Raw genomic sequence first — 24925 nt, 5'->3', positions numbered from 1 at the left:
ACTAATAAAGGTTATCTTATCTTTAAAAAAAAAAAAAGTGGACTTTAATTTTGCTTTGATGTAGGTATTTTCTATGGTGACCTTGATTGATCCTTTTAAATGTTAGCTTTCATGTACCACGTGTATTTTCTTTAACATTTATCAAATCCTTTTTTCCCCTTTCAGGGTATGTGACAGGCTAAGTTTAGAAGAGATCTTGATGCCTTATATACACCCGACAGAGTCAGACCCTATAATACGCCAGAAGTAAGCCTTTTGTGTGTGCGTGTGCATGTGTGTGTATGTACACTTTAGTGTTGAGAAACTGTTTGTAATATGAATCATTGTTTCAGGTTGAAGAGGTATGTACATGCCCCAATTGAGGACGTCAATGTTTTCATGAAGGCAGAAGAACTGAAAGCAAATTCAGTCAGGTGAGTTACAGTGGATAATGACTTTCTATGCTGTGTTCGATGGTATATTTTAAGAGGAAACCAAGTCAAACATTTTCTTTACCATTATATGTTCTATGCGCCCCCACTAGTGTAAATACATTTTGATTAATGTTGCGTTTGCAGAATCTGAATTGAGCAGAAAAATATACCCTGATTTGGTTGGCAGCCAATTGCAAGACACACATGGACAACTTTTCACACAACCGTTTCAATGCAATCATATTCCTTGAAGGACACTTCAGATCATCTCGACATGTTACATTTTCGAGAATAGGCATATTGTTTGACAAGTAACTGACAAATCACACTCACTAGACTGAATGGAGTCAACTATGCTACTCATCAGGCTCCACACAGCTTGTTAGTGTGTTTGGGTAGTCCTACAAGTTTACACCCACACAGAATTTAATATGAAACATAATTCATGCAGTGAGAAAAAACAAAAAAGAAATGGAAATTGGTTCGAATTAACTATGCAGCTCGTCACTGTAGCTGCCAACAATGGCCTGAATCAAAACTCGTTAAACACTATATTGATGAACCTCATTGGCGGTGTAGCCAATGCGACCACTTCACGTCACAGGAACAACACCTCTGACTGGCCAAAGGGTCCATCTGACAGACACACGGTGGAAGTGAGAAACAGCAGCAATTTGTGGACATGCAGGCCGCGCAAGATCTGTTCCAAACATTTAATGGCTTTTGAACATGATCGTGAACATGCATCATGATCAAATTGTCACCTGCACATCACAATGCAGCTAACAACACATATCGACACACTTGACTCATTTCTATACTTCAAAGTACTTTAAAGATGTAATCATGATATTAATTATTGACTATTTAATGTTGTCTATTTTAAATATGATCAACCAGAAAACTCAAGTTCAAACCAAGTTATGAGGCACAAACATTTTTTCATCAAATACCATTATGTGAGAGTTTTGCCTACCTTAGGGGAAGTTTGATTCCATGCTGCAAGCAAGGAGGAATATGATGCTGAAGAAAATTGTCTCGACTCTTAACCATTCAATTTCAAATGCATATCAATTACGGTTGAATCCAGGTGACACCCCATTTTCACAACGTATCGGTCTTACAGACTACACGGGCCATTTTACTACTAGTGTGGCGTTGACACTGACATTCTGTTTTTAACACTGTCCCTGAACTTTTAACACTGGCTGAGTTGCAGTATACCATTGTAAAGAAAATTTTGATTTGACTTCCCCTTTTACTGCCTTTTAAATTCTTCTACACCCTTCTCCTGACTGAAACATTTGAACAATGAGAAAACTCTGATGCCGTGGAAGCTATCTGCGGACCACAGCTGTAACTACGAAAATGTCCGAAGAAGCCTGCTCGAACACCTGACCTTCATTTGGGGTTAATCAGAGGCATCTGAAATGTTGGCAGGACTGTGCTGACCCCCATTTTACATGAATTTGAATGTGCTTCATTTTTAACACAGCCACATGAACCGTTACAATAGGATATGCACCCTTGAACAGTCATATTCTCAATTGTTTATTTTTACTTCCCCATTAGAAACATCAAACATCAATTAGACTTTTCACATCACACATTATCAGTCTTAAAAACTGGACTGTACCTTGTAATATAAGCCACCTGTGCAGTATTAGCTAATTCAAATCTTGCACACACATGCTCATACAGATTGATCAGGTAAAAAGGTTAGCCCACACATTACTTGTGTGTGGGTGAACTTGCTCAACTCAACTGGCTCAAACCTCATTGTTATACTTTGCTCCTGGTTCCAGTGGGTGTATGATTTGCATTTTGTGCATGCGTGCGTGCATGCCTGGTTTCACAAAGCAGTTTGATCAAGAACAGTTTCAAACACAGTAATCCCTCGTTTATCGCGGGGGTTACGTTCCAAAACGGACCAGTGATAAGTGAAATCCGTGAAGTCGGATTTATAAAAAAAAAAAAAAAAAGCAAAATAATGTGAGAGGGACGAAATTTCAAATGTGCTGTATGTATACAGCACATTTGACAATAAAGTTGTACTTGATAGTTCGGGGGTTACGTTCCAAAACGGACCAGTGATAAGTGAAATCCGTGAAGTAGGATTTATAAAAAAAAAATAAAAATAAAAAAATAATGTGAGAGGGATGAAATTTCAAATGTGCTGTATATATACAGCACATTTGACAAAGTTGTACTTGATAGTCAGCTTTATTTTTTAATTATACAATACTGAACTATGTATACAATGCAGAGGTGATTGCTCTAAGACTGCAAGGGAAGCTCAGTTTCCCAAAATGTCAAAAGGAAGTGATCAAATATATGTGTGTACGTAAAATTGTGTGGACATGTCATTGATGAAATATGCGCTACAACGCGCTCAACTTTTGTTCCGAATAAGCTTTTTATTACTGGTTACGATGCGACTCTCTTCTCATTCATTCTCACAGCTTCACTGTGCTTTAAACTATGTGGACGCTGAGCATCGACCGTGTGAACGCTGGGCGTCTAGAGTTCAGGTTAGGTTGTCCCAATGCATTGAAACGAGACGAGTCATTGGATAAATGCTGGTTTTGTCCCGCCCATTGGATGCTCAGCGTCTCTGGGAGTCTATGGGCAGTGGGCATGCAGAAGCTCAGCTTTTCTTCATGATGATTGGATGATCTCTCTGAGGCTGAATCTCCTTTTGATTGACAGTGAAATGAGCCAATGATCAAACTGCACTAAGCAAATCCGTGAAACAGCGAAGCCGCGGAAAGTGAACCGCGTTACAGCGAGGGATCACTGTATTCTGTGTTGTTGTTGAGCACCGTATTTTTCGGACTATCGATCACAGTTTTTTGATTCTCTGCCATGTGCACGCAACAAGACAGCAGCAAAACATAAACGTAATGTCATGCTTAACTACTCTTAAGTGTGGCTAGGCGATTTTTTTTTTTTTCTGTTAAGACCAGGGGTGTCCAAAGTCGGTCCTCAAGGGCCGCTGTCATGCCTGTTTTCCAGCTCTCCCAGGAGCAACACACCTGAATAAAAAACAAATCTTGATCGTTCTAATGCTGCTTCAGAGCTTGCTGATGAGCTGGTCATTTGAATCAGGTGAACTGCAGCCGGGAGGGATGGAAAATAGACAAGATAGTGGTCCTCCAGGCCTGGAGCTGGACATGCCTGGTTTAGACACATTGGCAAAGAGGTTTCATGACCCATCACGAACCCTTTAGGCTGTCCTTATGAGACATGTTTTACTCCAACTTCTTCAGCCCCCAGGCCTTCCTGAATTTTGCCCAATTTTGACTGCTCAAGTTTGAGAAGCGTGAGCTTGCTGGCCTAGATTATGCAATGACAGCATGAACATCCTTTTGCAAGTAAAAAATTGTATCAGGAGTTTGTGGCTACAAAAAAGTTCATTACCCAATATGTGGAAGCTATCTGCGGACCACAGCTGTAACTACGAAAATGTCCGAAGAAGCCTGCTCGAACACCTGACCTTCATTTGGGGTTAATCAGAGGCATCTGAAATGTTGGCAGGACTGTGCTGACCCCCATTCTACATGAATTTGAATGTGCTTCATTTTTAACCCATATGCTGCAGTCGATGTAAATACTTTTCAACACATATTGTAAAAATACATGCGTTGAGAATGAGCAATAGCATAGATTTATGAACGAATATGAAATTTACCAAATATTGACATGCAGATTCAGCCTGATGCCAACCCAAAATATATATTTTTCTTCTCAACACCCTAGACCAGTGGTTCTTAACCTTGTAACCTTGAGGTACGAACCCAGCACACATTCACCGAACCCTTCATTAGTGAAAAATACCAATTCAAGACATGAAAAAAACACATTAAAAACAGAAAAAAGCCAGCCAGTGATGGCCAAGCGGGTGTGTCATAATTAATTGACATGTTTAGTCGGTGTGTCTTAACCTCCATAGCAGAGGCTCCGTCAAACCTCTGAGATTGATTCACTGAACCCCTAGGGTTCGATCGACCCCAGGTTTACTCATTCACTCCCAAAGACATATTTATGTCTTTTCACACTCCACACGTTCAACCCCAGATACTTATTTTTTTTTTCCAATTTTTCCAGGACTCAGGGGAAACAAAAAAATGGAGTCTAGAATTGGCTGGTACTGAATGAGTTAAGAACCACTGCCCTCAACCCAGCAGAATTAATTTATGATAAAAACACATAAAATAACCAATTTAGGACATCTATCATGGAAAGCTTTCTGAAATGGTTGCACCAGATCATGATCATGCCACACATTTTCAACTTTTATTTTTAATAAGATGAGAGGCTAACAATTAACCATCTGAGCTAAACAAGCTAGCTAGCTACATAATGGAATTTATCGGGAAATTATGTATTGGATTTTGTTTTTAGGTCATACCACATGATCTCCAAACATGTCCACTACACAACAGTTACAAAAGAGTAACCTTTTTACGTAGTTTAGTGAGAGCACAAACCTGCTAACTGCTGTCCTAGGTTCTCGACTGTCTTGTGAATAATATAACCTCCTCTCCTTTAATGAACTAAAAGCCTGACAGGGTAATTTCTTCATGCTTGCATCACATGATATTTCATAAAGTGAGCAAACTTTGCATGACTATTACGTTGACGGGAAAAGCGGTAATGCTTTGAAATGCCAGATAGGAATTGAAAACCCATATGAAAGGGAGGAAACTAGAGTATCCAGAAAAAACCCACACATGCACGGGGAGTAGAGGGAGACATTTTGTGGTGTATTCCCATGGGATTTGAGTTGACTTTAGGTGGGTGGGGTGGTGCTGTTGGATCTGCAAATGTCACATTCTAGAACAGCGCTTTGATTGGCTGTAGTCGGCGTCTGCTCGTGTGGTTCACACTCTCCTTGTGCTTTTACCAAAATAAACAATAGCTCTGCAAACTGTCTTTGTCTTGACTTTGACAGGTTGTGGAGATTGTGCCAGTTGTAGTACAGTTCAGTCTTTTGGTAATGACAGCCCAGCAAAGTGTTTCTGAAGCATGTTGAGAGTAAAAGCAAAGCATGTCTCCCAGGAATCGAGTTAACTGTTTCGACAGCTGATGTATGACCATCCCTGGTACATGACAGAACCACTTATAGGCAAGACAAGACTCATGTCATCCTGAACACGTCTTTAGGCGTATGCAGCTTCTCTGCATGGCTTTGGTTTCAGATTTAGTTCATTTTTGTTCCAGAAAAACTGGATCTTCACTGCCCTAGAACTTAACTTTTCATGTATTTGACTGTGTTACAGAGAGATGGACACTAGATGTTTCTGGAAGCTAGCATTAGCACATAAAGGCTATCGTGTGCGTTTGTTGTAACGCAATGTCAAGTTTGGTGCGCTAACATATTGTAGCGACTACTATGGATTGTGCATTAGTCATCAAACTCAAGTGTATTACCAACCAAAACAGTTTTTTTTTTTTTTTTTTTTTTTTTAATGCCCGTGGTGGACATCGAACAGGCGCTCCCTCACATTCACTCGTAACCACAGACACAGAGTGTCATAGAAGCACTGAAAGTCACACAATCTGACATATTTGGCACAAACCCTCAACGGCAAAACAACAATAAAACACATAACCTACATATGTTGTGACAAATATACTAATCGGCAGTGCTAAAAAAAGACATTCCTCCTAATCTTTAGGTTTTGTTTTATTCCGTTACGCTCGCCTACCACAGAATGTGTTGATTATATACGGAACTCGTGAAGCAAAAAAAACGATTTGGATAAATGTTAAACAAAAACAAAATTAAAAACCCAATACCAAAGAGGTTTCATGACCCATCACGAACCCTTTAGGGCCTAAAGGGTAAAACATGTCTCATAAGGACAGCCTAAAGTTTAGGCTGTCCTTATGAGACATGTTTTACTCCACCTTCTTCAGCCCCCAGGCCTTACTGAATTTTGCCCAATCTTGACTGCTCAAGTTTGAGAAGCGTGAGCTTGCTGGCCTAGATTATGCAATGACAGCATGAACATCCTTTTGCAAGTAAAAAATTGTATCAGGAGTTTGTGGCTACAAAAATGTTCATCACCAAATATGGACTTTTGCAGAACCTGAAGCATCTGGCCTTCGGGCAAAGTCCTCATACCTCCAAATTCCTCACTTTTCAGGTGACCCCAAAAACGGCATGTTTGTTTAGCCATTAACATTGCATTGTCAAAGAGAACATGCCATTTTCAACACATATTGTAAAAATACATGCGTTGAGACTGAGCAATAGCATAGATATATGAACAAATATGAAATTTACCAAATTGTGACATGCAGATTCAGCCTGATGCCAACCCAAAATATATATTTTTCTTCTCAACACCCTAGACCAGTGGTTCTTAACCTTGTAACCTTGAGGTACGAACCCAGCACACATTCACCGAACCCTTCATTAGTGAAAAATACCAATTCAAGACATGAAAAAAACACATTAAAAACAGAAAAAAGCCAGCCAGTGATGGCCAAGCGGGCGTGTCATAATTAATTGACATGTTGAGTCGGTGTGTCTTAACCTCCATAGCAGAGGCTCCGTCAAACCTCTGAGACTGATTCACTGAACCCCTAGGGTTCGATCGACCCCAGGTTTACTCATTCACTCCCAAAGACATATTTATGTCTTTTCACACTCCACACGTTCAACCCCAGATACTTATTTTTTTTTTTCCAATTTTTCCAGGACTCAGGGGAAACAAAAAAATGGAGTCTAGAATTGGCTGGTACTGAATGAGTTAAGAACCACTGCCCTCAACCCAGCAGAATTAATTTATGATAAAAACACATAAAATAACCAATTTAGGACATCTATCATGGAAAGCTTTCTGAAATGGTTGCACCAGATCATGATCATGCCACACATTTTCAACTTTTATTTTTAATAAGATGAGAGGCTAACAATTAACCATCTGAGCTAAACAAGCTAGCTAGCTACATAATGGAATTTATCAGGAAATTATGTATTGGATTTTGTTTTTAGGTCATACCACATGATCTCCAAACATGTCCACTACACAACAGTTACAAAAGAGTAACCTTTTTACGTAGTTTAGTGAGAGCACAAACCTGCTAACTGCTGTCCTAGGTTCTCGACTGTCTTGTGAATAATATAACCTCCTCTCCTTTAATGAACTAAAAGCCTGACAGGGTAATTTCTTCATGCTTGCATCACATGATATTTCATAAAGTGAGCAAACTTTGCATGACTATTACGTTGACAGGAAAAGCGGTAATGCTTTGAAATGTCAGATAGGAATTGAAAACCCATATGAAAGGGAGGAAACTAGAGTATCCAGAAAAAACCCACACATGCACGGGGAGTAGAGGGAGACTTTTTGTGGTGTATTCCCATGGGATTTGAGTTGACTTTAGGTGGGTGGGGTGGTGCTGTTGGATCTGCAAATGTCACATTCTAGAACAGCGCTTTGATTGGCTGTAGTCGGCGTCTGCTCGTGTGGTTCACACTCTCCTTGTGCTTTTACCAAAATAAACAATAGCTCTGCACAAAACCTGTTTTTTTTTTTTTTTTTTTTTTTTTTTAATGCCCGTGGTGGACATCGAACAGGCGCTCCCTCACATTCACTCGTAACCACAGACACAGAGTGTCATAGAAGCACTGAAAGTCACACAATCTGACATATTTGGCACAAACCCTCAACGGCAAAACAACAATAAAACACATAACCTACATATGTTGTGACAAATATACTAATCGGCAGTGCTAAAAAAAAGACATTCCTCCTAATCTTTAGGTTTTGTTTTATTCCGTTACGCTCGCCTACCACAGAATGTGTTGATTATATACGGAACTCGTGAAGCAAAAAAAACGATTTGGATAAATGTTAAACAAAAACAAAATTAAAAACCCAAAAGTGTTATGTTCTTTACCAAAGGGCATTTTCCTAATTTTACTCTGATTTCACGACCTTCTACAATAAAATAAAAAAAAAAGGTTGGTGCCCAAGAAGAGTGAAATATGTCAAAGTATTTATTTTGTATTTCATAATGTCAGTGTACCTCCACAGTGTATAGTTTTTGTATTCATTTTAAAATGCAATAAACATTTCCGGCTAAAATTGTTAAGGCCTCATTATAAAGTGTTATGTTCTTTACCAAAGGGCATTTTCCTAATTTTACTCTGATTTCACGACCTTCTACAATAAAATAAAAAAAAAAGGTTGGTGCCCAAGAAGAGTGAAATATGTCAAAGTATTTATTTTGTATTTCATAATGTCAGTGTACCTCCACAGTGTATAGTTTTTGTATTCATTTTAAAATGCAATAAACATTTCCGGCTAAAATTGTTAAGGCCTCATTATTGGCTTCAATTTAGGTTGCTCCATCATTCATGATCATGACAGGAATGCTGGTACGAGCTGCAAAGTTGAGTGTACTGCCATCTTAATTGTCTTTATTATTAAGTTGTACATACCTTCAAGAATTCAAACTAAGCTAAAGGTGGTTATGTAAGAGAAGGTGCTTGCTGGTGTGATATGTCGGGATTTACATGTGATCTGATTAGTCGACTAGTGGCAACTTCCGTTGGTGATTCGTCGACTAGCAAAAGTATTGGTTTGTGGCAGCCCTAATGTCCGCAATGAACAGCGGTTGCCAGATTCACTGTATCGATTAACCTGCCTGTCTTAATCATGTATTGTTACTAATTGGTCTATGTTTAATCTGGAATAGGTACCACAAATTGGATTTACAGAAGAGCCTAAGAGACAACCTGCGCAACAAAATATTGATTGAGTATCCTTTACTCCATGTTGTACTGAGCGATCATTGGAACGACTTTCCACTGAAAGAACCAGGTAAGGAACTGATTCAATACAAACAATAATTGAATTGCTGTTGTCCTCTGAGCATGTCCTGCCATCTGGAAAACATCACTTTTGATGCGAAAAGCATTAACATCGCTGCCTGATGTTTTGCTTTATTTCATTTTTCTGTTGACACCTATACTCTCTGGGTGGAGATCAGAAGTAATAGTTTCAAAACAATTCCAACAGGATCATATCGTGGTCTTGGTTTCTCCAACAGGGACCGTAAACACCCCTTCCTCTTATTTTTCACTATGGCAACATGCTACCCTGACAAAAAAATAGTGTGGTCTGCACAACATCATAAGATCCAGTTGAACCTCCGCAGCAGACATGGCCAAAAAGAGGATCAAATATGGCTTAACGTTCAGTAATTACCTCATGTGATGTGAAATGACATGGAAGGAGCCATTGTGCTTATGTCACCTGTAAGCTCCCCTTGGAGTCTTACGGGTCATGTCATTATTGAGACAGAAAAAAAATGTTTCAATGTTTAACTCATATTTGACCGGTTTCTCTCCACATGAGTCTCTTGACTGTGTTTGGTGGTCATAAACCACACTTTGCCCTTTCTCATATCGTTACTCTGTCAGGCCCATTCCAGTTTAATGACAACTTGAGTTATTCTGGTCAGTGTATGTTTTCGATGATAAAGGCCTTGCTATGTCACCATTTTGATGTCATGTTAGTCAAAGAAACATCCTGATAATTGCACATGCCAATGCCTGGGAAGCTGGACAGGAAGTGATAACAAGCTATCGGATACTGCGACAGTGGATTATGTCGTCTGGATAAAGGGCATCAAGGCTCTCAGGCCCCACTGCTGCCCCTTAGGAGTTAGGCCCGCCACACATGGAGAAACTTTCTGCAACGGACTGAACGTGGCACACAATTGCACGGGGTTCGGCAGCTAGTTTTACTGAGCGCTGGACCATCGGCCACTGGTTTTGAATCAGTGGCAGACAGCGTTACAGTGTCAAAGACTGCCCAATCAAAGTTGCACATGAGTTTGTGTCAGGATGTAATGATATCCAAACATCATGATACGATATTAAAAAAAAAAAAAGCTCACAGTACAGTATAAAAACACACGATATACAGTAAAAAAAAAAAAAGCTCACAGTACAGTATAAAACGATATACAGTCTTGGGGGAGCACAATTTGGTGTTTTTGTACATAACGGCAGCCACAAATAGAGTTGGCCAGTCATTTTATTGTCAATTGCGCCTATTGGCTCAGCAGTACAAAGTATCATGGTCTATGAAGTTCACAATCCTGTGTTCAGCAATCACGGAATTTGCCGCAGATTTCAAAGCTTTCCGTGGAATTGTAAATGATACATGAAAATATGGGCGAGGTGTCAGAATATTACATTTACATGTCGTTTTCATCCCAGCAGTTAGATGTTGTGGTCAGGCAGGCTACGTTTCACACTGCAGGGTGTGATGTCCAATTATGATTTTGTTGTTTGTTTTGTTAAATCCCCTCTTTATGTTCTCGTTCACATTACATTATTATTATTGTAATTATTATCAAATAAATCTGCCCTAGAGGGAATAAGAGAACACTGATGTTATTTTAAAACAATAAGGTTCCACAGTGTGTTTTACAGATAATTTCCTAAAAAAACATTCGTACGTCATTGCTCCATTAATTTGCTTTTTACTGGTCATTTTAGGTCTTTTTTATTTTTATTTTTATTTTTTTTTAATGCCCGGGGAAAATGAACTTTCAAATCACGGAATTAAGATTTCCTCTCTGGAGAATCAGGATTGTTCTCTGCACTATCAATACAATACAATTCTGAATTCTGGGAGGATTAACTAATAACACTGAATATTGAGGCACTTACTTGGGAATGCATTCACACATTGAGAATCTAGTCGATTCGGGAATCATGCAAACGTTTTACGTTCCCCTTCATCTGACGATTAACTTGAGTCTTAAATGTCAGTGACAAAAAAAAGCCAAATTCTGATTAAACTATACTAATAAATTAACCACCAGAGGGTGCTGGAACTACACAAATGGAAAATTACCTGGCCAAACAGGTGTGGTGCTTTACTGTTGTGACATGACGACGATATCGTGGCAATTTTAATATCGCAAGAGTGCAGTGATCATTATATCCCAAGGCTTTCAGCATGTCACGATTATTACGACATCGACTTATCTTTTGATAAATAAAATGGCCACGATGTTTTTTTTCCCCAGACTGGATAACTTGTCATTTACACGGATGTTTATTGACATACATCATTAACATTCAGTTACAATGGTTCGTTCTCCCTCTTGTGAGTCACCTCGTTTCCACTGTGGGAGGCGGGACGTGCTCACACAAACACGCGCACCCACCCACACAGATGGTGCAAACAGCTTTGTAGCACAGAAATGGAATTAATTAGTGGACTCGAACCTACGTTCTCCGATGGCTGCGGCTGTACAATTACAAGCAATTTACCGGCAGAAATGGAATTCATTCCAAAAACTAAAGCCACAGTGGGAAGACTTTGGATTCAAGCCAGATGAACACAGAGCAGGCCCGCTAACATCAACCGGCCGGTATGTCACATTTATGAAATAAGCCGCAACACATCAAACCTCAAAGCCCATTTAAAACAACCATCCCACCCAATTTCTTCAGCTGGGCAATTATCAAGCCTCGCAGCTAGCGTTGCTCACTTGAGAACGAAAGAGATGCAGCCATTCAACACTGCTGAGAAACCCGCGTTCATAGTGTGTAGACTTTTGATAGTCTGTACAAACTGCCCAAAAACAAGCTTAAATTTCCTACACACCCATTCCAGCCTGAGTCCGTTTTTATTTTACATTTCTATTTTTATGTATGATCTTTTATTTATTGCTCTACATATTCAGTGCCAGTGTTCAATATTCTTGAAAATTAAGTTAATTGCTCATAGCAAGGACGTATAGTAGCCTACTTGAATTATCCTCTTATATAGTAGCAATGTCAACATCAACGATACTATGGTTTCTGGTGAGCATTTCCAGAAAAATAATATAATCTAAAAAAAATTAAATAAAAAAATCTTAGCATGACAGGACGAATGAGCTCTTCATCCATCCATTTTCTTTGGCTTATCCTGGGTCAGATCACAGGGACGTGATGTTTCTGGATTCTATGCATAAGCGAGACCCACCTGGCCGCCGGTCGGCTCAGCACTGCCAAGCTGTAACAATAACATATATTATTCATCCAAACATACACACATTTCCAATACCACTTGTCCCATTCCTGTGGTGGGGTGTTGGAGCCTGCCCCAGTTGAATTACGGCGAATGGGGGATTATAGCAGGAATATTAAGTCTTCCGGCTTGGCTGGATTTTGTTCCAGGCACTGACTCACATAAGTTCCACAGTTGCAGGAAGTTGAAAATGTCCTGAATAGGACGAGACAACGCGCGGTCGATTGCTTGATGTACGAGAAGTCACCAGCTGTATTTACTTTTTTTATTCATATTTTCTTGGTGATCAACTTTATTCGCGTTGAGCTGCGCAATTTGGGCTGTGGTGGCCCATGGGCAGCATCCTCTTTCATCAATCCATTGATACGGGGAAAAAAAAGGGCATGTCATAACACAATTTGAGGTTTGTTTTTGTGTTTGCAATGGATCTTTTATCACCATATTACGCAAAGCCAGTGCTAAGTCCACCCACATGACAAGCTTAAATGCTGAGTGATTTTATCCATAAAGCTAAGGAGCCTCAGTGATGTCAGGCCTGACAGACATATATCTAATATTTATGAAAAGAGAAGAGTGAGACAATGCTAAATCAAAAATGATTGCCAAGTTGGAATGGTTGCGAGTCTTAAAGGTATCTTTGTTTTTAATGTCTTCAGTTCGTCCATCAAACAGTTTCAGTTTTCACCGCCCAGCCTTTTTTTTTCCCCCTCACATGTCCACCCTGTTTAATTACATAACTCATGGCTTGGCATGTTGCCCCATCCTGAGCACCAGCAAGGGTCCAAACCATAGCGTCATCTTCCCCGTCCTGTATTAACTGTCTCTTATTTTCAGTGGTTACAGAGGACTCGATCTGAGCAAAATCATCACACCAAACATTTGTCTTGAGTCGGAAATGTAGCCAACATTCTTTTGCGGGGAACAATGTTTGAGCTTGCTATGTTTCATATATACAAATGTGGCCGTGTTGTTTCAGCTGAGCCTGCGTCCGCCAACGATAAATATGCAACAAAGGGTGTCGCTGTGGACCACGCAAACGAGGACCTCGCCCTATGTTCCCCATCTCTGCCTCGGTCTCACACCACAAGAGGAAACGTCTTCACAGCCTTGAGGTCCAGCCCCGAATCACTGCCCCCACAAGAAAAAAGGCTTAGGAGAGAATTAGGGGAGGAAGAACTAGAAGAAGGAGAGATTGCAGAGAGTGAGGATGAAGAGGATAAGGGAGAAAATATTGGTAAAAATAGCACATTAAATCAGACATGTGATGGTGCCACAAGCAAAGATGAGCTCGTAGATGAAGGTACCGCTAATTGTATTAACAAAGATTTATCAAGTGTTGTCAACAGTATGACTGCCAGAGAAAGTGCAGAGGTGAGCATGACTGAATGACACATACATTGGCAGATACTTGGAATTGAAAATCAGCTTTGTCCAAGCTCAACATTGTGTTGTCCTGATTTTTCTTTTTTTTTTTCTTTTTTTTTTTTAAATATACAAAAACAATAAACAATTGTCATTGTAAACAAAGCATATCTTTTTTCTTTTGTTTCCAGTTTTTATATTTGCATTTACCTAATTTGTCTTGCTTGAATATAGACATTATTGTTTTAAATTTGTTCATATTCATTTTTGCTGAACTCTTGCTACATCACTGCGGGCCCTCACTGGTACGCCTACAGTTAGAACAACGCCACTGATTATGCTGTCTCATCAGTGGGCCAAACAGCCTTCAGCCACTGGGAAAGCAAAAAATCCCAAGTCCGCCTGCTTGACCTGGATTTCACCTCCACCTTCAAAACCATCATCCCACAGACTTTGGTGCTAAAGCTGAACATTCTTGGCTCAAGAACTGGATCCAGACAACAGACCACACACTGTCACGATCCACAACCATGTCTTCTTTGCAATCACTCTCACCACTGCTGTCCCCAGGGCAGTGTGGTCAGCCCCCTCCTGCTCACAATACTGACCTATGACTGCTCTGCAGATTTCCCATGTTGTCATACTGTGAAGTTTGCGGACAACAAAACAGTCGTGGGATGCATTGCAGACAAAGATGAGTCCGAGAACATCTGGTGGACTGGTGCAACGAGAACATTTGCATCGTGATGAAGACCAAGGAGATGGTGGACTTCAGCAAGGACAGACTCTCCCTCCCGCCACCCCAACCCTCTGTACATTGAAGAAGCAGCAGTGTACGTGGACTCCAACTCCAAGTATGTTGGGGTCCACCTTCCCGAGGATTCTCACCTGGAGCCCAAAAACTAACTTTCCTCCCTTGTCTCTCTGTTAAAGAAGGTTCACCATTTTCTCCTGGAACCTGTGATGTGTCAGACTCGAGAGTTGTATTTTGGCTAATTTCTACAGGTGTTTGGTGGAGGGCGGCTCGGCGGTCGACTGGTTCGCGCGTCAGCCTCACAGTGCAGAGGTGCAGGGTTCGATTCCGGCTCTGGCCTTTCTTTGTGGAATTTGCATGTTCTCACCGTGCCTGTGTGGGTTTTTTCCAGTTACTCCTGTTTCCTTCCACATTCCAAAAGCATGCATGGCAGGCTAATGGAACACTCTAAATTGTCCGGTGTGAGTGTGAACGTGGATGGTTGTTCATCTATGTGTGCCCTGTGATTGGCTGGCAACCAGTTCAGGGTGTCCCCCGCCTGCTGCCTGAAGACAGATGGGATAGGCTCCAGTTCTCTCCGCGACCCTTGTGAGGTTAAATGGATCAGAAAATGGATGGATGTTTGTTGGAGAAAGTCCTCAGCACCAGCATCAGGGTGGGTGGCACTGCAGCTGCAGAAACGAAGGCTTTTCGAAGCTCGCTAAAGGCTGCTCAAAAGATTGTGTGCTACAGCTTCCCCACAACCAGATATCTTCCCCAGCAAATGCAGAAAAATGTCTGTCCATCACCAAAAGCCCAACCCACCCTGTGTACACTCGTTTATCCTCTCCTCTCACGCAGGAGGCTACAGAGCATCTTGAGCAGGGCCACTGGGTTCAGGAAAAGCTTCTTTGCGGAAGCTGTTAAGACTTTGGAGTCCCTTCATCTTCATGTGTATCCATCCCTGCACATTGAACATGTTTTTTTTTTCCCACTCCAAGCACTAAAACCTTGTAGATATGGCGCAAGTCAAGCCTCTTACCTTCTTATTTCAGCTGTGTCCACACCTTGCTGCATTTAGATCTTTGCTGTATGTTCAAATGGTGAATAAGCATTTCCTTATCTTTCTGTATTCATGTTTTGTTGTTCCATTGTTATTTTCGCAAATCATGGGACTTACTAGGCTAACCTGGGACTTTGGGTTTTCAGTTTGTGCCATATCTGATGTGGAAATGTGTAAAGTTCCTTGAATACTTGCATTTCAAACAAACCCATACAGTAGGCTACCATCCAGGACATGTTCAGATAATTGCAATTCCACAACATGTGCGTGTATGTGCCGCAGTATTGACTCTTGTCATTTCAAACAAAGAGAAACAAACCCCACGTACAAGAATCACCTTTAAATTATTTTAATTATGTTTCTTCTTTTCGTCAAGATCCGTCGTCTCATTTTCGATGAGCTAATTCATGGTAATGTTAAGTTTTCTGGCACGTCCAGGGTGTCCGATGGGTTTGCGTGTGGCCTCTCTACATGCTGTATTCTCACCTAATGCTAGTTGAGTATGACTGCAGCGCCAGTTGTAAATGACAGTCTTGCCCACTGGTGAGGCCAGTATTTTTTGGATGTGTTTAAACAGCCAATGCGAACGTCTTTTGGATGAGAAACCCTTTTGACTGACTTTATTTGATGTCTTAAGTCTGTGATGACTCATTTTTCCAGCCGTTTGCGATCAGGGGGCAATGATGTCACATCTGAGTGCATCTCTTCTCTCGGGACAACTCATGAACTGGTGACCTCAAACCACTACTTCTGAATGAATTATACGATACATTTGAACTTTGCTTTAAACAATGGAGTCTGCGCGATCACTATTCAGTAGCATCACCTTGGATTAGACAAGAGGTCTCCAAACTACTGCCTGGGGGTCATTTGCGGCCCACCATTCAGTTTTCTGCAGTCCGCGACATGACAAAAGATGCGTTAAACTAAAAATGACATTTGACATGGGTTGCCAGGTTGGTTAAAAAATGGTGTAGGTAGGCAGAGTAGAAGGGAGGGTGTCAGAAAAATAGGTCCCATTACCACCAATGAATGTATTTGTTTATATACTGTAGTACTTTTATCTATGTTTGAAGATAAAAATAAACCATTTTTGATTTATGAAGAACAATACAATTTAGCTTCAGAACACTGTAGTGAATAAAGATATCGGTAATTTAATTTTAGAGGCAAAAATTGTTTCTTCCACTTTGTGCTTGATGTACGTATTATAGGTCATCACTGTATCATTACATACTGTATATCACTGTCAATAATATGAATATTAATACGACCCACTTGTCTATATGTATCTGTACATGAGAGTCCTGACTCGGAAACACTCATATAAGTTGGCGGCTGGAGCTCAAAATCTATCGTATAATTTTTAAAGTGTAAAGATACAATTTTAGTGATCGCTATAATTTTGTTTGATTTTGTTTCCAAATTATATGTACCATGTCCACCACATGTATCAATTTATTGAAACACTTTTTCTAAATACATAAAAAAATAAATAGAAAGTTGAGGTTGGCATCTTGGCTTGGCACTCAGCCGGTTTCTCACGTGGCCCCTTTGCAAAATGAATTCCCCACTGCTGTTGCATACCAATAATAAGAGTGATCTGGGGTTGCCATGGTGGATCTTTATCCATTCTGCCTTGTTCGATAGAAATGCCTTAGTCACATTTCTGCTTACTCATGCTTTGTCATCCAAGTGGACGTGCATATTCTTGACTAGCATAAATTGACAGTATGACGTAACTATAGATCGCGTATTTTCCATTGTGTCGACCGAGTATACAGTTTACAGAATGTGTGTTACATTTCCAACCAGCAGATGGTGCTTTTGAACATGACTTTCATTCAAAACCTTCCTTCTTTCTGTCCTCAAGTTCCTTAAAAGTGAATATCAACCTGAGTGACTGTATAGTCCAAGGCTCTGGGAAAAAAAATACTGACAATGATGTTCATTCACTTCCAGCATGTTGGCATGCCAATTCTTCATCCTGCTGTAACTGCTTGGTTGCCTTGTATTTCATAGTGGATGATGACGGCTTAATGCTAATGCATTTGTCATATAAACATTTGAGTTCAGGGGTTGAGGATGCTTCTGAGTGATTTAATTTCCTGGGCGCCAGTGCGAAAACATTTTTTTCTTTGCAGATGCCATCTAGTGCAGCATAATCCAACGTTAACATTTGTGCATGACTGAACAGGATGGCACTGTTGGTTTGAATCGATGATTTCAAGCTGTCCTGAAAAGACAAGATTTCTGCCCTACCTGCTGCACTTGCATCAAACAGGAATGTTATGGATGACTGAAAGGACTGCTGACACGGCGTTTAAAAATATGACATAACCAAGTATTGTGTTCACAAGAGAAATCACAGTCTGATTGCATGGCAAAGTTTAAGGCACTCTGATGAAAATGTGCTTTTGGGAAGCAGCATGAAGGCAAAACGCAAAAACAAGCCGCTCAGAATGTGTTGACTGGAAATCAGGGCTGCATGGGAAGGCACACATCTCTGTGATTAGGAAAACTTTCAAAGTCTTTTATGTGAGCAGTCTGTAAAACTTAAGTGGGCACATCCTGTGGAGTATGCAACGCCATCCGAGACAATGTTTCATGCTGTACTCAAATGAGAAGTTCCCGAATCAGATCCGACCATCCAAGAATGCCTTCCACAAAGAAATGTGTTTTATAGTTTGCGATGAGATGAAATGCATCTTGTGGAAGCCAACCGAGTACAAGGGAGTGTTTGTGTATTTTTAGACCATCCCAACTAACCTGAACATGCTGCTCTGAAATACTTTCCAACATCTGCCGCCCATCAGGATGTCTGCTTTCTGAGCCACTACTGCATTCCTGAGCCACTCCCAATACCTGGATCCAAAAAAACAAAAAAACAGCCTACCCCGCCGTTACCCCCGAGCTCTCACTACCCACTTCAAATCACGCTGTAGCTATTTAGCACCAAGTGCAAGGCTCCACCCTCAGATTTTTTTTTCCTTCTACTTATAAGAGTAATAAAAGTTACAGACATCAGCAGCATGAATTCAGGTAAACAATGGAAGCACCAACGCTTGTGTGACAGGAGCAACACACGATTACAGTAGCTCCCAAACATCTTACTGTAACTACAAGAGCACAGTTTTCTAAAATTATTTGTTCTTAATGCCTGTTACTGAAACCGAGAAAGGAGATTTAATGTCATTCGTTGTTTTCAGGTGTTGAAGCCCATTGAGCGCAGCATTGAAGATTTGACATATTCTTTTAGTCGTTACAACTCATGGACCGAATCGCCCCACCACCAACACCTTCTTGCAGTCATTCAAGCATAAGTCTTGGCCAGATCAAATAAAAAGACTCTCCTTCAGAATCGCATTCCATCCTAATAGAAAGTCAGCATGAGAGCCTCCAGGTGTTATATCAGAGCTCAGACCTTCTCAGTGTCTGAGAATATGTGGGATCTGCAGCACTTTGTCTTTGGGAATACTGTATCGGAATTGTAAGCGTGTGTGGGGGTGACACAGCAAAGTGACACAGGATCATATTTCATAAATAAATTCTTTTTATTTGTAGCATATAAAATTAAATCATTTTACAATTTATTCCAGTATGACTTTTGATATCCAAATAAAGTAGCTACATTTTCAGAGATAAATAATATTAACAACGCTAAAAACATTCATTCATCCTTTTGACATGTTTCAGTTTGTCTTTTTCATGAAGGGAGTTCACTAGCTGCCACAAAACATGAACGAAAAAATGCCCATGTCAGGAAATCGTGAAACCACCCGCTTGATAAACAAGTGGAGAGGTTACGCTGTGGGATGGTATGCTAATTGATGTTCTGTGTGTGCATATGTACATATGCGCACGCAAGTCTACAGTCTTGGCCATGTCTGATGTTAACGATCAAAATATACACAGTGAATTGATATCAGCAAATAACATGAATGTACAAATGTTAATTACATTTTGCTCCATAACGAAGCCAGCATCGATGCTCCCTTAATATGAAGCAATTCTGAGTTAAGAGTGCTGATGTAGTCACAGCAAACAGTGCACGTCATAAAGTCCTCCTGATGTAAGCCCACAATTCCTTAGGAATCTAGTTACACCAGGAAGCTGGTAGTTGTTTGGCGCCTTATTTACACCCCTGCATTCATCCGGACAGCCAGTGGCTGCCACTTCTCTTGCTTAGGGGCTCAGGAATGTCTTCACCAATCAGTCTTTGAACTTGTGGATGTCGTTGGAGAGGCGGTAGAAAGGATAGGAGGCTTCGTTTGCGTGGGGGCAGTTGTAGGTGCACTTGCAGGACTCGATCATCATTATGTTCTTGTTGAAGGTCTCGCCATCCTCGCAGCGGAATTTGACTCGGATGGTTCTGGTGTCATGAGGGCTGCAGCAGCGGCCGTCGACGCAGGCGCCGCAGTACTTGGGCCTGAATTTCTTCAAGCTGGAGCAGCCAGCATAAGTGAACTTCACAGGCTGGCTGGACTTTTTGGTTCTGCTGCATTTCTTTCCTTTCTGCAAATGAATGAAGGCAGTGGGGCATTAGCTGGGAATTCGAGTCCTGAAGTGATGTGCTCTCATTAGGCGAGGCTAACATTTTGTGGAGGTGGCTGAAGCTTACCTTGAGACTAGAGTAAGGTGACTGGGTGCATGGTCGCACTTCACAGATTCGAGTCTCCTTGACCAGCTTGCACTCGTTGTTGTTGTTGGTGACTCTGGTGGAGATGCCCGTTCCGCAGCTCTTCGAGCACTGAGACCAGGGTGTGGTTTGGATGATGCACTTCTGGCTGTCAAACATTTGAATCTCAACTTGCGGCCTGTAGGCTGCTGTGAAAAGAAAAATATCTCATTAGCAAACTTGACTCTCACAGTTTTAGGACGTTCATGGAAATGTGAAGTAAAAGATTGTTTTCTTACCAGCTTGTGACTTGAGTCCCCCCTTGACAATCGCAATAAGCTCATTCCTCTCGGTCAGGTCTCTTTCGAGTTCGTCAGGCGTCTTGTCTTTGCCAAAAATCTTCTCCATAATGTCTGTGTCCTTGCCATCATCACACACCCACTCTTCGCAGCACTGGCCTGCTACCTTGACCAGCCTTGGGTTGGCACAGCCCAGATTGGGAAGAGAGAGCTCTTGGGGGCACAGCGGGACACATCCCACAGCACCGTCGATGCATGTGCACTGATGTTTACAATTAGGCTGGAAGCTTTCTCCGTTCTGGTAGATCCGACTGTTGTACTCGCAAGGTCTGCCCTCTAACTTGGCTGCAGGAGGGAGAAAAAAACAGAGCAATGTTACTCTTCCCTGCTCTTCTTTTGGAAGACTTTGCTGCCAGGTAAGGATCGGCTAACCAGTCTAAAAAGCTTTTTCTGTGTGCTTTGAGGTTTAGTCAAAACACTATCTACATTTCTCATTACACAAATGATGACCACATTTGTTCTTAAGGTTATTAGTTGAAGTGGGCTTAAAAACCAAAAAAAAAAAAAAAAATACACGTGCTTTCTACATACCTCGGCAGATGCCACGAGTTGTAGCAGCAGCAAAGGTGGCCCCAAAATTACACTCCAGCCCTTTGGTGTGGTCACAGGGCTCGGTCAGGCTGCAATCCTCATTCAGCTGCCTGGCACAAACTTTGCAACAACCGCAACCGTCCAGGACCACGCTGACACCGGGTGCGCACTTGGGCATCTCCAACGGACACTCACACACAGATGAGCAAGCGGAGAAAACCTGTACACACAAGAATGAGTGATTACTTATGAATGGAATGGTGATCTCCCCTTGAAAAATAGTGATGACTTTCTTCTACACTTTGAGTGAAATTAACATGAAAAACTCACCAAGTTAATGCTCCCCAGGAAGGTAACGACAACAAAAATCATCATCATCTTGGAAAAGTTTCTTGCAAACAGGAATCCAGGTCCCAGAATAAGAAGAGTTGACCAATTCTGTCTTGATGGACGTGAAGTATTCCCTCTTGCAGTCTTGCTGTGTTCGCTTCTGGTCTCTGGAGGTCCAAGCTGGGCTTAGTGAAGCTCTCAGTATCGTCTGCTGAGCTGAGGCTCCCTCCTCACTTATATACTCTACTGGGAAGCTGACGTCGTTCCCGGGCTGCCTGCTGAACTGTTCCCAAAATATGCTAGGAATGTTTCTCGGCCTTTTTCCATCCAAGACATAAGCTCCGCCCTGTCTAAACCGTTTGCTTTTTTTCTGTCTCTCACTCTCAAATGGATTTTTTTCCCCCAATGGTGCCCATAAGAACACATTTTTCCCCTCTCACATGTTCCTTTCTTGTTTATCATAACCCCCTTTCAAATTCTTTCAAGAGCAACTTTAACTGCCTAGGAGGAAAAAGCGATACGTTTTGGTCATTTGGTTATCCCGTTTGTGTGTACTCGCCAAATACTCGGATTTATTTTAAATAGATTCTCTGTCCTATATCTAATGAACGAGGGTTCAATTCAATTTTATTGAGATTCAAAATGTGAAAACGTCATCATGATCCTCTATTGTCATTACGTAATTCTGACAGTGTTTGTTGAAGCCACGTTTATAAGCCGTTACCTTGGAAACTGTTTACAACAGCAGTAGTTTTTTTTCTTCACACGAGAAACTAAAGGTGTGGGCTGCAATACGTTTAAAGGTCTATTTCTGTCTCTCCGGTGCCTTTTATTCAGCGGAGTTAAGCGCTTCCAGATGCGCGCCACAACGCAGACGTAACTATGTTACCATATTTGGTATGGCAGTAGCCTACATTATTAACATACCGCCCCCACCCCGAGCCCCCTCCCTTACCCTTCTTTCGGCAAGCAGACCACAAAGCATTCCTGACAGCTTAAACGCTTGTTAAATATGTTCTTCGTGCAGGGAAATTCCTTTCCATGCAATGCTCGGGGCAAACTTTAACTTTTCACGCCATCTGTCCATCACGCCTCCGAAGGGAGAAAAAGTAGGTCCCGTTACAAATAAAGCGCTTTCCTCAGCAAATGGAGTTGAGTTGTTCTTGGTGGGAAAGAGACAGACTTCGTTTTTGATCAAATTAATTGCATTTCAGTTAATAATAATAATAGCAAGGAATAATCATAATAACAATAATATATAACTGATGGAAACAAAAAACAACACGAGTCGTTGTATTCCGTAAAACGGTTTTCAAGAAGGTAATAGTTGAGGATCTACTTGTCGTTTAGAACACACTAAAGAGCTGAAGAACCCCGGTGAGTTGTCCCCCCGACTTTACGCACTTGACGCACAATAATTATAATAATAAACCGGTCACGATCCAAATCTGGACTGTGTCGCCGTGTGTTGGACATACGCGTTGTACATATCAGCCCAAACATCTTCAGACTGGACTTCTGTCGGAGGAGCATGTCTGCCTTCCAGACACTAGATGGGGACATTTAAGAGGAGGGTCGTTGTTGTTTCCTGAATGGCGAAGCATCATCCCACATCCTTTGAAATGTGATGTTTTATGTTGCTATTTGTGTGAAAAGAACAGATCCGCGAACGGTGTGGTGTTTTTTTTAGACTGGAGGCGTGTCTGTGAGCGTGTGTGGATACCATTTGGAACGGGGGCGTGTCCATTTTAGCACATGGTCTGGTTTCCTTCGGCAGAGCTAAACACAAATCCCGATGAAAAGTGGGATTTTCATGACCCAGAAGTAGAGTGCTCAGTCTTATGGTCGTGGCTCATTTCAAACCACATCTGACAATTTCTCACAAATACTGTATGCAGATACCCACTGCAAGTGGCTCTTTTCATTCATTTATCCAAATGAATACTGGATGCTTGATTTTGACTAGAGACTACATTTAATGTGTGATTGTCAGACTCCACACCTGGCAGGAGTACAGCGGGGCTCAAGGTCACTGCTCAGCAAGTACTCACCTTCCCCAACAATGAGGATTTTTTTTTTTTTTTAACAAAACAGTCTCGTATGTTTAAAGAACTGTTTCCATTGTAGTATTTTCAGAAAATACCATTGATGTTATGTCGTTCGTTCCTTTATCTGTGTCTGCCTGAAATAGTAGCAAGCTCCACTGGGTCTGAGTGTGGACATTTTGAGAGGGACAAGGTGATAACTTTTATTAAATCACTGATTCAAATTCTGATGGCATACAGTATGCAAAAGAAATTCTTATTGAAGCACGGGCTTGTGAAGAAACTTTATTTGGAGTGGGCTATAGTTAATGGTGGAATACCCACTCTCTAAGTTCAGGTCAACTGATAAGATCCAGAAATATAATTTAATATTCTCTATACACGTACCTTGACCAGCATCAATTCCTGTGTTTCATCCGACTGCGCCACAACTGATTTTCACAAGTTCATAATAGACAGCCATGCTTGAACAGGGGGCGTCATCTCTTACTTTTCTCCCAAATATATCGAAACATAGAATTGTCTAAAAATGTATTGGTAAAAAAAAATAAGGATAATCTAATCCAAGACCAGATCTATCTATCTATCTATCTATCTATCTATCTATCTATCTATCTATCTATCTATCTATCTATCTATCTATCTATCTATCTATCTATCTATCTATCCATCCATCCATCCATCCATCCATACACCCATACACCCACTTGCACGCGAGCTTTCTGCCTCACTTTATTCTCTAGCTTTTGACCGCGGGAGTTCCGGATGACGCAGCAACTTAATTCAAGCACGCCGAAGAAGGGGAGGGGCTTCGTTTGCTCAACGATTGCAATTGTACCACCCAAAGAGCCATGGAGGACAAAGGGGTTGATAATGTAGTTCTGGCTAATGGTAGACTTGGTACAGTCCAACAGGTGCAAAAAAACAAAAAGTTTTATATATATAAAAATCCTCGTCTCACCCCTCGGGTGGTGTCTGTCCCTCATTCAGCTCGGGTCCTCTACCAGAGGCCAGGAAGCTTGAGGGTTCTGTGCAGTATCCTTGCTGTTCCCAGCACTGCACATTTCTGGACTGAGATGTCCGATGTTGTTCCCGGGATCTGTTGCAACCACTCATCTAGTTTGGGGGTCACTGCCCCAAGTGCTCCGACCACCACAGGCACGACTGTCACCTTTACCTTCCAGGCTCTCTCCAGCTCCTCTCTGAGCCCTTGGTATTTCTCGAGTTTCTCGTGTTCCTTCTTTCTGATATATATATATATTCTTTATTTCTTTGTAACAGGATGCCAAACTCCTCACTCACCAAACGCCAAGCCAGCTCACATTTATTTTTACTGGTAGCTGGCTGAATTTTACAGGTAGGGGTGTCTGCAGACCGCAACAATAATCGCCTCCATTGTCCTCTCAAATGTGGCC

At 41.3% G+C, this 24925-nt stretch overlaps 2 protein-coding genes across 2 annotated transcripts in view; one reads left to right on the top strand and one right to left on the bottom strand.

Moving 5' to 3' along the window:
- LOC109530555 (box C/D snoRNA protein 1-like) overlaps nt 1–13943 on the top strand; it is a 23084-nt gene extending 9141 nt beyond the window's left edge. The window contains exons 4-7 of the mRNA XM_019894389.1: nt 166–246; nt 333–413; nt 9129–9253; nt 13446–13943. Coding sequence (XP_019749948.1) covers nt 166–246; nt 333–413; nt 9129–9253; nt 13446–13858 — 700 coding nt within the window. The 3' untranslated portion in view covers nt 13859–13943. The remainder of the gene's footprint in view (nt 1–165; nt 247–332; nt 414–9128; nt 9254–13445) is intronic.
- Nucleotides 13944–19329: 5386 nt separating this feature from the next.
- ccn1 (cellular communication network factor 1) lies at nt 19330–21695 on the bottom strand. Its single transcript, XM_019894393.1, has 5 exons — nt 21466–21695; nt 21136–21355; nt 20545–20889; nt 20249–20454; nt 19330–20142 (listed from the first exon to the last, which is right to left on the bottom strand). The coding sequence occupies exons 1-5, from the start codon at nt 21511–21513 to the stop codon at nt 19840–19842; spliced, it is 1122 nt and encodes a 373-aa protein (XP_019749952.1). The 5' UTR covers nt 21514–21695; the 3' UTR covers nt 19330–19839.
- Nucleotides 21696–24925: the final 3230 nt, after the last annotated feature.

The sequence above is a fragment of the Hippocampus comes genome, unplaced genomic scaffold, assembly GCF_001891065.2.
Source record: "Hippocampus comes isolate QL1 unplaced genomic scaffold, H_comes_QL1_v1.1 scaffold282, whole genome shotgun sequence".
In the NCBI taxonomy this organism is placed as follows: domain Eukaryota; kingdom Metazoa; phylum Chordata; class Actinopteri; order Syngnathiformes; family Syngnathidae; genus Hippocampus; species Hippocampus comes.
Note: the sequence above shows the minus strand (reverse complement) of the source record. Positions and strands in the feature narration are given on the sequence as shown.

Coding starts and splice junctions, on each gene's coding strand:
- ccn1 (XM_019894393.1), bottom strand. CDS start 21,513: ATGATGATGATTTTTGTTGTCGTTACCTTCCTGGGGAGCATTAACTTG. Junction 21,356..21,465: donor TCCTGGGGAGCATTAACTTG/GTGAGTTTTTCA, acceptor TTGTGTGTACAG/GTTTTCTCCGCTTGCTCATC. Junction 20,143..20,248: donor CACCTTACTCTAGTCTCAAG/GTAAGCTTCAGC, acceptor ATTCATTTGCAG/AAAGGAAAGAAATGCAGCAG.